This window comes from Lissotriton helveticus, chromosome 3_1, assembly GCF_964261635.1.
Source record: "Lissotriton helveticus chromosome 3_1, aLisHel1.1, whole genome shotgun sequence".
Lineage (NCBI taxonomy): Eukaryota > Metazoa > Chordata > Amphibia > Caudata > Salamandridae > Lissotriton > Lissotriton helveticus.
In genome coordinates, this window is record NC_136061.1 from 1,982,633,218 (window position 1) to 1,982,645,334 (window position 12,117).

The 12,117-nt window shown below is 42.3% G+C and overlaps 1 protein-coding gene across 2 annotated transcripts in view; it reads left to right on the plus strand.

Annotated features, from left to right (window-relative positions):
• LYSMD4 (LysM domain containing 4) overlaps positions 1-12,117 on the plus strand; it is a 96,068-nt gene that overhangs the window by 12,887 nt on the left and 71,064 nt on the right. For both annotated transcript variants that reach the window (XM_078683114.1, XM_078683115.1), the window contains exon 2: positions 1,534-1,821. In XM_078683114.1, the coding sequence (XP_078539240.1) occupies positions 1,549-1,821 (273 nt within the window). In that variant the 5' untranslated portion in view covers positions 1,534-1,548. The remainder of the gene's footprint in view (positions 1-1,533; positions 1,822-12,117) is intronic.

Here is a 12,117-nt window from a genome sequence, read left to right on the forward strand (position 1 = left end):
CACACAACTACAAAAATATATTTTGAAATGTTTGTACAGTTGACTTATTAGCTATTTAAATGTATATTGGTAAACACCTGATACCCTACAGTCTTTCATTTCACTCTTCCTGCAACAGGTCGGAGAGTTCACTTTTTTCACTTTTCAAAATCATGGAACTCTGCAGTCAGAGAAGGAAAAGTAATTGTAAATTGACTTCTGTCTCTGGACCCAGAGCAAATGTGACAAGCTAAAAACAAGACAAGATTTAAAGTCATCTTTATTGCTCCTTCACTCCTTTACAGAACAGAACACTTGTTCTTTGTCAACTCGCCAGAACGGGTGAATGGGTCCTAAATATGGCTCGAACTGATGAAATCTGACACGCCATAGTGAGTGAGTGAGTAGATTTTTTGAGGCCTGCACGGGTCTGAGGAAATGTACTTTTGTTGCTGACCAGAAAAATGTATCTACAAATGGCAACGATGCGCTTCTTAAACCAAAAGATTTAGGGCTTGTAGCTTTCTGGTCATACAAACTTTTAAGGCTTGCACATTGTAATTTATCCCTGTACCATAGTGGTAGTAGCGGGTCTTCACACAAAGACTAATCTTGCTAACCCTCATGTGTTGCCTTGATGCTATACTTTGGATTTATCTCCAGTTTTGTTTACGAAGTACAAAAACAATAAACAGATGTGTTGAAGCATTTACTGAAAAAAGTAGCTTGATATAAGAGATGTATTTAATTACATTTGGGAAAGGTTTAAAACATTTTTATTGTGAGCATGCAGTAGCCGTAGCCTTAGAGCATTATTAAAACATACTCAAAAGGAGAGCTTTAATACAGACTTTATACAAATTGTTTGTGGGCAAATGTAATCGAGGGGTGAAATGTATGAAAATACATCTGCTTTGGTGTAAGTTGAGCAGAATATCCTTTAGACCAGACTCCTTGATTTTGCCCTCCAGTGCATTGAATATTTGCTCCTTCTGGATTTTACTATAGTTGTCTTAACACATTTTTATTATAAACCAAGTATAAATAACTCGTTGATCTTGATTTCACCTGTGCTATGACAGCGTTTCATTGTTTAAATTTTATATTATTCACGCATGCACAATTATTACTAATTGTAGCTCTTGCATAGTTGTATCTTTCTTCGTTCTTTAAGGATTGTATGGCATGTGTTAGTGTTACTAGATCCAGTCATTTTATTAATGAATGTCAAATTATTTCATGTAATTTGTTTAATATATAGTTGCAAACAACTAGATTACAAATATGCGGGCAAGTAATAGGTGAGCTTAGTTACAAGTGGTAGTTAAATGGTAAAATGAGTGTGACACTACAAGGTCAGCACTGTCTGTATTTAAGTGGCAGAGGTGGGGTTCCAGTGGTTTATCTAGCAGCCATACATTGAAACCTTCAGCTTAATTATTAACCTCTAAGGCATCCATAACACATCATGAAACCTCTGAAAAGTAAAAAGGCCTTATTCTTATATCGCTGTATAACATAATACATCATATTAATTCGGATTGTCCCTTGCAGGTGTTCACATGAAAAATGAGGCTGAAAGAAGTGTCAGCCCAAACCTTCCAGGCCCCGGTTAGTGTCCATGCGGCCCAAGGCAGCCATGTTTATATGTTCAGAAATAACAAGTCTGATTCAGAAGACTCATCCGAAGAAGAATTTGATGTCATGGAGCTGCGAGCCAGAGTCAAAGATCAGCAAAGGCCGAAAAACTCCAAACATCGACCTGGAGATGTGATGCTTCTGGAGCGAGAGATCACAGAAGAAGACAACCTAAACAAACTTGCTTTGCAGTATGGTTGTATGGTAAGCAGTCATCAGCATGCTGCCTGGTTTGACAGTGCGAATAGTAATATGTATATACTTGAAAGTTCATTGTACAGTATATCTTCCCATGCTGCTTTTACTAACAAGTATTTGCCCACTTTTACCCTCTCCAACATCTTGGCATCTGCAGCATTGATACGAGTTGGACAGGTGGTGTCTCTCTGCCGAAGTGCTTTGCCGAGTAGCATGGCCTTAAAATGTTTTTGTACTGTATCATCAGTGATTTAAGTCTAAGAATAGTTAAAATGTTGCTGACACCTTTGTGAGTGACAAACATAAATATTACCTAGAGTCAACAATCACTCTTCAGCAAATTATTTTTCCTCATCTTGTAAGAAACACTTTTGTTTTAAAGTTCCTCCACCAAAGTATATCCCGAGTTTATCCATAGTAAGAGAGCCACAGACAACCCCATCGTTTTTGTATTTAACAATTTTTCAGTTGTTTAGCACAGTACATATGGTTTATAGCAAAAAAGTAGACTAAAAAATGTGTGCTACAACAGTGTATCAAAAAAGTTAACAATTATTAAGCTAACAAAAAAATAACAAAGTTATATATTGGGAAACAGTGTAAAGTATTTTTAAAATGCTCATTTGTTTTAAAAATATAAATAAAATCCACTTGGAAAGGTCAAAACATTTCAAATAGCCCAAAAGCAGGAGAACGGCGTACTGTGCTGGATGAAGAAAGTGCAACAGTTCTGTAAAAAATGAGCGTAAAGAAGGAAGATACAGAAGTGGAGAGCAAAGCAGACATGGGTCATGGTAGCGAATGTGATTGGATATTGAAAACGGCAAATGGAGCAAGTAGGTCACAGCAAAACAAGCAATGGCAAAGGCAATATGTTGTGCTTGCAATTTTAGTCTGCCTAAAACATTTTTAAAAAGCCCTTAGCAGTGACAAAAAGTGCTTACGTTCTGTATACAATACTTTTATGCCAAAAAGAACTTATGTGATAAGCAAGTGTACTTTTGAAATGTAAAATAGTCCCTCTTACATAGACATTCAAGCAGCGTAGTGATACACCAAACAGTACTCTTCTGGGCAGAGCTAAAGCCCCTTCCATGTATATATTAAAATATCTGTAACAGTAGGTTTCGCAGTTAATTGCGCTATCAAGCCTGACCTAAAAAATCAGAGAGGAAAAGAGGTAGGACAAATAAGCGAGAGAGTAGTGTACCTGGAGAGAGAGAGAGAGAGAGAAAACCTTAATGCATTAGGATGGTCAATAGAAGGTAGAAACTAGGAGTATCTCCCCTTCAGATATTAAAAAATGGCACACAGAGCAGAAGATCAGACTGATTGAAAAGTAAAAGACACCGAAGGGAAAAGGGTGCCAAAAACAATGACATGGTGGGGGGTGAGGGAGAGTTTGGGGAATCTTTCTCTTTGGTGTAAAACTTGCCCGCTTGCTGGTCCTGTGTTGCTTCTGTTGGTGTGCTGCGTGTACCACGCTGATAAATGCCAATAATCGGAGTCTAAAAAAACAAAAAAAACAATCACATGGTATAGATTTAGACTTCTACCTCTGTAAAAAAAAAAATGGAAATATATGTTAGCCATGACATTTTTGGTGCAACGTTTTTAACGCTTTATATTTGTAGTTTTTCTTTTTTTGTAGGGGATCTTTTTTCACATACAAACATAATTAATTGCTGTTATTATTCCCTAACGTAATGTTACTCAATGTGTCGACCTCTGAAAGATGGTATTTTGAATTCTCTGTGTCGGGATTCAAACTGGACTACAGAACACATACATGTCAGTAGCATACATTGTTTAACCTGCTTAATCCATCTTGATGCTCAGTGTCAATTATGGGGTCGATTCCGATCCGGTAAAATGCGCTCCGAATCGTCGTACGGAGAGTTTTTTCCCCATACGAATCGTACCCGTAGACGTCCCGTACGTACGACGAAGTACGATCCGTACCAGGTGCCAAACTCCGTACGAGTCGTACAGGACTCCGTACGACTCAAATCTCCGTACGAGTTTCACTCGGAACCGGCTGTACGCGACATCACTACGGTTCGCGGCTGGTTTTTACGACCCAGCAAGTACGATTCGTGTCGGGTACGCGCCGTACGACCCTTTTCCTACGGGAGCCGAAAACAGTCGTAAACGCAGAGTTCGCGCCGAAACAGGTACGGAACGCCACCCCCGGGTACGGCACGTACCACCCATGATCGCAGGGGTACGCGCCGTACCCCTGTGATCATGCGGGGTACGTGCGGTACACCCACCGTACATGGGGTACGCACCGTACCCCATGTACGGTGGGTGTACGGCACGTACCCCATGTACGCTGGGTGTACGGCATGTACCCCGCATGATCACAGGGGTACGGCGCGTACCCCTGCGATCATGGGGGGTACGCGCCGTACGGTGTGTAGGTGATCGTGCGCTTTTCCGTACGAATCGAAGTGTACCGTACGAATCGCGTCCGGGTCGGCCGATCGGAATCGTCCGGTCGTACGGCGTCCGTACGAGTCGTACGGAAACGGCTCCGGATACGATTCGTACGGACGGGGATTTTACCGGATCGGAATCGACCCCTATGTGTCAACCACATTGCAGAATATGTGTCATTTAAGTAGAAAGAAAGAATGATTTATCATTTGAAAGCAGCTGTGGGATTGTTTGAAAATATGGATGGCCGTTAGGAAGTGTGGTGAGCTGTGGTGTAGCGATTAAATCAACGTGTTATCCGGAATTGTGGGACCGGTGTTGTCAATGATAAAAGATGACCTATCAATTTAGAGCAAACATATATTAGTGGGATAATTTAACTTTGCTTGATGAGCTTTAGAAAGAGTTTCATGATATTGGTACTGGTATTGACTATACATTTATTAATCATATACTATACTCTAACCTTCGCATTACGTAGACTACACTTTTTTCATGAATGTATTGAAAGTAAAATTGTCCAGTGCAGTGAACAACTTCTAGTTGATGCTGATGACACGGGGGATCGCGGAGGCAGAACGTTTGTAACTGCACCCGAGTGCAAGTGCCTGTGTATGTGCACACGCTTGTGTAGGAACAATCACGTCTATATAAATATTATGTCCATGATTTAATATGGGCTCAGTAGAGTGAGCAGCTGTGCAGAGATAACCGCTGCGGTCCATCGTGTGTTAGCCTGTGCCTAGAAGAACAAGTCTGTGCTGGAAAAAAATATTTCTGACAAGATCTCATTAAAGGTAACGGTTGGTTTCAAAAGTTCCCATTGTTACACCGACCACCTCATAAAGAGACTAGCCGCAAAATTTGTTACAAAAACCTCATTTAGGGCCACAGTTCAGCACAGCAGTGGTCATAATGCACTACAGACCTGCGCCAAACATCATCTGGAACCACTTTTCCCACCTGGATTACCCAGTTTTAGGGAATTAAATACAATGAATGAGTAGGACCTCCTATCTGCCAGTGTTGATCTCTTGCAAATGAATGCCCTGGATCTGCAGTTTAGTAAGATTAATTTACTGTAGCTATATTGAATTGCTTCCCATTCAGTTACATTCGCAGCGCCCATTCCTGTAGAAAGTTGTACTTGGTAGAAACAAAAAATCCGAGGTCACGGATAAGGAACCTAGTAGATTTTCATCAGTGATAGATATAATCTTAAAAGGAAAAATGTCCTTTCTTGAGTCCCCTTACTCACCGGAGCTTCCTCACGGTGACATGCTTCATCATAACACGCTGCGGGTTAAGGCGTGCTACTACTTGCGAAAATATGTAGGCGCACTTATAGTGAGGAACTATGTGTGGTGCGGTGGTGTATGTGGAGTGGAGTGATTTAAAAATACCTAACTAGTGGGCGAAATTACTTTATTCTTGCTCCTAGTTGATATATTGAAAGTGGGGTGGGTCTCTAGGTCTGCCTGGTTAGTAACGAGTCAGGAGTCCTAGCAGAGTGCCAACATGTTTCGAGCTTACCCCCTAGCTCTTCCTCAGGACACCACAGGGACCAGCCCTGTGTGTACCACTCCAAAGTGCAGTGAAAAATTAATCACACAATGCCAGGTAATGAGCATTAATAGAAACCATATACATGTGACATATATTAATGTTCAGTAGATATGTTTCAAAAGGCTACACTGAGCCTCATGATCAGATCGAGGGGCTAGAGAGTTCCGCAAATGATTTGTAAAGATTCTCTCCTTGCCAGTTACCTACTGGGCTTCCCTCGAGACCGGATGGTGAAGCATCCGAGACCTCTTATTTTTTGTTTCTACCACTAGAATAGGAGGGTGGACCTAGCTTATCCCTCTACCTCCCCCTCTTTTGAATTTCAAAAGTTGTACTTGCACAGATCTAGTGATCTTCAGAAGAAAGCACATAACTGTTAAGTAAGGTGTGAGAGTACTCTACAATTCCAGTTGGAAGTGCACAGGAATAGATTAAAAAGCTGCAACATAAAATAGGATAAGGACACAGCTGCGACATAGTCGCAAGCTTTGACTAATCAGTGGAGATAATGAAACGTAATTGTGGTCAAGCTCAAACACAGGTAATAGATTAAGCAGTCCACTATGCGAGATCTTAAACAAAATTATAAACTTGAGTGCGCAGTGACAAACTGAACATGAAGAGTTTACCTAAAAAGGAATCGCAGGGGCTTAGCAGGACTAAAAATAGAGTGTAGAGTTAAGGAGTATAGACATGAGAGTGAAGGTATTAGGAGTGACAAGCAACAGGAGGCACAAGAACGGATTAACGCTTAACCCCTTCACTGCTAGCCCAATTCACCCGACTTGCTAAGCCTATTTTTGGCTAATTGGGGTAGTTTGCGCTTCGGCCACTGTAACTTTTTGTCCGCATAACGTATCCACGCCAAATCTGCATCCTTTTATTCCAACATCTTGAGTATTCAAAAGGTACCCTGGGTTTGTGGATTCCCTTGAAGGGAACCAGGAGAGTGGCCAAAATACTGCTAGTTTTTTTTTAAAGTGCTGCAGAAGAAATCATCTATTTTTTCCCTGCAAAAGGTATCAACAAAGAGTTTGCGGTGCTAAAATCAGCATATTCCCAGCTTTCATGATCAGGCAGACTTTTGTCAGAAAACCCACATTTTTGGCATTTTAGTGGGACAAATCCTATTTTTCATATTTTTTGTGCTTTCATCCTCCTTCCAGTTAGTGCTTTCATCCTCCTCCCAGTTTTTTGGAAGTGCGGCATGCCTTGAATAATATTTCAAAATCGCGTCCACCCGTGTTTTGTTGTGCCCCGCTCACACAACTGTATTTCTACAAATTAGAAGGACCCATTCTATTTTTGTGTTTTGGCGAAAACGCATGACCCCCTTAAGCTTTAATAATAGCGGCTGCGCATCGTTTACATTGTTGTGCGCAGCATGCCAAAATACATTAAGTCCATGCACACCGCAAATAATAATTAAGAATAGCGTCTGTGTGGTTTTTTTTTTCATTGTACTCTACTCAAATCTAGGTTTTTTAGAACTTTCATACAGCATTTTCAAAACCGTTAAGCCTGTTATTTCCAGGAGACAGGGGAGGCACAAGCAAAGTAAACGCAATCGCCCATCTCCTGGAAAACAAGCACTCAGCCCCTCATTACAACCAGCCCATCCTAATGCTTGCGCATTACACACATGGCTCAGGCGCCAGTTTTATATATATATATGTATATATATATCATTAAAAAGCACCGTAACTGCAGCATTCCTAACTCCTATTCCTATACCATATTTCTACATTCACATGCTTTTAATTGCAGCCTTTTCACCTTGCATTATGTAATCAGGTTTTAAGCCACATACCTTGCAATCTTCCAGTTTGTTTCCGTTGTAGCCGCAGTTACCTACCCTCTCAAACTGCAGCTGCAGCCTCTTGACAGAGTGGGTTAAAAACGTTTGCATTTGCAACTCCAATAGCTCAACTTTCACCAGTGCAAGAACTATTTCATTGCAAATGATTGTTGCTATTGCATGTGTACACATGAAAGAAATAGGAAATTAATTCCAGAATTATTTCCACTAAATTTGTGGAGAAATCTGCCCATATTGTGTGAATATTTACTTTTCACAAGAAAAGTAAATATTCAGAGTGTGATATCTGCATTCTTAAATATCGAAATCCATCCATTTCCCATTGCAGTTTTCTGCTAGTGAGCTCTTCAAGGGCCTTTTTGTGACATTCTTTCCAGAGGGAATAGCACAATCTTTTGCTTGTTAATATGCAGCCCACAGGTTTGCCAAAACTTTCCAGTTTCTGTACCAATATGGGAACTGAGGTTGTCGCTTATAGGTACACCAGTGTCTCGTCAGCATACATCAATGCTATGTGTTTTAAGTCACTGTCAGAACCCCGTTCAGAGATCCATGGGGCAAGAGGAAGCTCATGGGCCCAACCCTGGGTTTGATGACTTTTACTCCTGATGTCCCAGGACCCGACCTACTATGTACCCTTTCAGCACTTGACTGTCTGCGGTAGCCTGGGTCAAGCAGACCACTTTTTTTCTAGGTGGCCCCACCTGGCATGCGTCGTCATTGTCCTCACATTTCACACAGGCTATGGCCCGAGTGGCATGGCAGCCCCATCTAGAATATAGGCTCACCGACTTCACTCCCCACACAGGCTATGGCCCGAAGGACATTGCACTAATCTTCACGGCGGTCCCACCTGGCATAGGGGATAGCTGACGTCACACCGCACACAGGCTGTGGCCCGATTGGCACAGCAGTAATCTTGACGGCCTATGGGGCTGCAAACATCCTTCTGCACATGGGGTTCGACCTGATCGGTGCAGAAGCCATCTTCTCACACCTTGCTTCAGAATTGCAATTGACAGGATCTCCCACTAGACCTCGCTCCTTTCAAGGCTCTCCTCTTCCTCACGGGGTACACTAGTCTTGGCATGCACTGGTGCTCCTGGCTTGAGGGGCAGGTGGTCTTGGTTTCCCTGTGTGATGTCCCCTCACCCAGCTGGGAGATTGGCAGGCCTTAGCCTCCATTCCTGGTCACAGGGAGAAGTCTTTCAAAGCTTTTCCACCTTGCACACCCTGACTGGCCGCTTGACAGTTGACAGTTTCAGGGGGCCTTTAGCTCCTCGTCATATTGTCCATTTCCATACACCAAAGGTGATTTTTGAAGTGCCCTTTCTTCTGCCCTGCCCTTCCTCCAAAAAGCAGTCTGTCACAGCAGTAGCAACTCCAACTCTGACACAACACTGACCATTAGAGTGACTAGAGGTTTACACTTGGATGTCAAGGCACAGTGATATGTGTATCAAACAGTTACCCCAGGGCCTCAGACCTACCCTTTGATCCTCTTATCAGCCCCATCTCCTTCCAAAGATACGACCAGGCCCCTTTCCTGCGACCTCACTCTGAATCAAAAACCACCCTTTCAAGTATACTAAGAACCTGGCTCTCCCTTACTACAGTGTGTCAAGCCCAGCTCACAGAAATGCAGCAATCCACACATCTGTCTGGGGGATATTCCTCCATCACCTCAATGCTCCTCCAGTCAGCCCTGGGTCTCCCAAAATGGAACCCAGAATCTTCCATGCAGTTTACCCTTCACAGGCACATATGCATCCAGCATATGCATATAACACAAACACTCTGCACAGCACCACATCTTTTCATGTAGTGTACTATTCACGGGCACGCATAACATGCATATAATACACATGCACTGTGCAGCACTACCTGCTAACCTGATCTAGGCCAAGGGTGAGTTAAGCACACAGCAGTGGACCTTTACATGAGTGAGCCAGTAGGCCTCACTGTAGTGACACAGGTAAAAATGCCTTTTCGCTTCTATTGATCACTACACTATCATGCTGATTAACTCCTGGCAAAGGTAGTACCCTTTCACCACTCTGAGGGTAATGTGTTTATCCTCTCCGTCCAAAAAGCCTGCAATCCATGAGACAAACCTATGTCGTGGCATACACGAATGATCTATGTTCGCCCATGACAACAGAAATCAAAACCAGGGATCCAGACACCATTGCAGTTGGGAGCACTCCGGGCAGAGGGCCACATCCATCACCACATCCAACAGTAACCTACCTTTTCTCCCAATGCCTTAGTGTCTGCCCTGCCTATAACCCTCTTGTATCGTCCACAAATCTGATACTATCCCTCCAGATTTCACCTGGGCCACTGGATTTGCATAAGATAACTTAACCTAACCCAAAACGCCAGGCCAAATCTATTCCAAGTGTGGGCAGTATAAATTGCAAATTAGGTGTCAAACATTTTTTCAGGATCTAGCACCACTGGGCACCGTCTGTCTTAGAAGGTTGAGTGGTATGTATCACATGATTTGATCTTCTGAGATTCAGAAGAGTACCCTGCCCTAGTATAAAACAGAAGTTGTCACTCATGCACCAGCGATCCGGTTACCCACAGCAATCTATTTGCTACGGCCTTGTTTGACATTTTAATGCCCACATTCTTCATTGAGAGGGGCCCATTTGAACCTGGGGCGTTTGGATTCTTGACTGGTGTTAACCTGATCCCTGGCCCTAAATATTGAATAGGTTGCTTGTATAAATGTTCTATATATTTGCGTTTAACTTCATTGACATCAGCCTGCATCACCACCCAACACCCGTCTGCTCTATCTAGTGTCAGAATAAGAGAGAGCAACCTTTCCTCTTCAGGAGCCAGGCCAGAAGTTGCTGTACTTATTTCCCTCTCTGTGTAATTTCTCTCTAACTTTTTTAAGAGTGAACATGTCCACGATGTCCCAGGTTTTTGGGAGATGAGTTACCTTGTCCTTTTAATGAGGCAAGCAGCACTCTAGTTGTCTGATTTCGTACATCCTACTCATGCAATCCACTCAAAACCACCTTTAGTGCCTCCCACTCATTTGCCCTAGTAGCTATGGATCCCCAGTTTCCCTCAATATATACATCTGCAAATCTGCATAGATTTGCGATTGTGTCCCTTAGGACCTGTCTCCCAAATCAGATTTCACGTCCAAACAAGAATGTTGTTATACTCAACCATGAGAAGAGAATGATCAGAGAGGTATCTGTTTAGCTACTGGTTCTTCTGAATTTTTACAGCCAGCCCCTGTGAGGCTAGTATGCAACCAAGTCTTCCATATGTGTTATGAGTCGCTGAATAGCATTAATACTCTTTGGTTGCAGGATGTAATACTCTCCATATATCAGTGCACTAAGTTCTAGCCATGACCTCAATGAGTGCTCCCACTGCGGCCGTTTTCGTGAGCAACCTAGGCAGATGCCTGTCAATATTACCATATATTATACATTTACATTCCTCAGCCCATGCTATTGGAATATCAATAAAGGCTTCTTACTATTTCTAGCAGTTTCTAATAGAAGTTTCTCGCATCTAAATTAGGTGCAAACAGATTAACAAGGCATATCTCTGGCATCTAAAAGACTGTAAATGAATATGCTTTTCTCATCGGTCTGCTCTGGATTAGTGCCTGACACTCCTCTTGCCTTGGATGAGTATATTGAAGAAAACAACTGCTCCCTCTTTTTGTATGTACTTTACATTTTACTGCATCAGTCAGATGCGTTTTCCTGGTAAGGTGCAGTCTACTCTGTGCCATCGCAAGTATGGGTGAACTCTATACCTTTTTACATAGAAGTTAAGGTCTTTTACATTCAATGTATCTAAGCTTATCTCTTTAACTAAATAGTTTGTGTCTAAATCCGTACGGACTATTTCAGTAACATAGTGATGATTTTAGCAAATATTTTTGGTTGTGCGTAAGCTTTCTTCAAATGTTGTGTCACCCATTAAGATATATATGTCTTGTGGTATGAAAGACCCATCCTATTGTCGTGTATTTCTATAGGTTCTGAATCAGTCCCCCTATTCCTGACCCTATTCTGGTTAAACTAACTATCAAGTTAACTAACAGTCAGCCCATGAGGCAAGAAAACCCCCATGATGCAGATACCGTTATCTGACGCAGTCACACTACGGCACAGGAACGTGTTATCTGATTAGGTCATAACGCTTGAGATCTAATTAGACAAGCGACATTCCTCCAGCCCCTGATAAGGCATATGACGTTCTCATAACAAATCAAACCTATGACAACCTGGAAAATCCGTGCGGCCATTGTTTTGATTTCACAGAGAACTTTAGTAAAGAATGTGCTAACGAGCAAGTCGTATGACATCTTTATTGACGTATCTATGTCCATCCTTACGTCAATCTCGGCACCTTTAAGGTATAAATATTGCCGTCCTTGCCCTATGCAAACACACGCGTGGTGACAAGACGGAGCAGCCATACTTGCCGAAGCT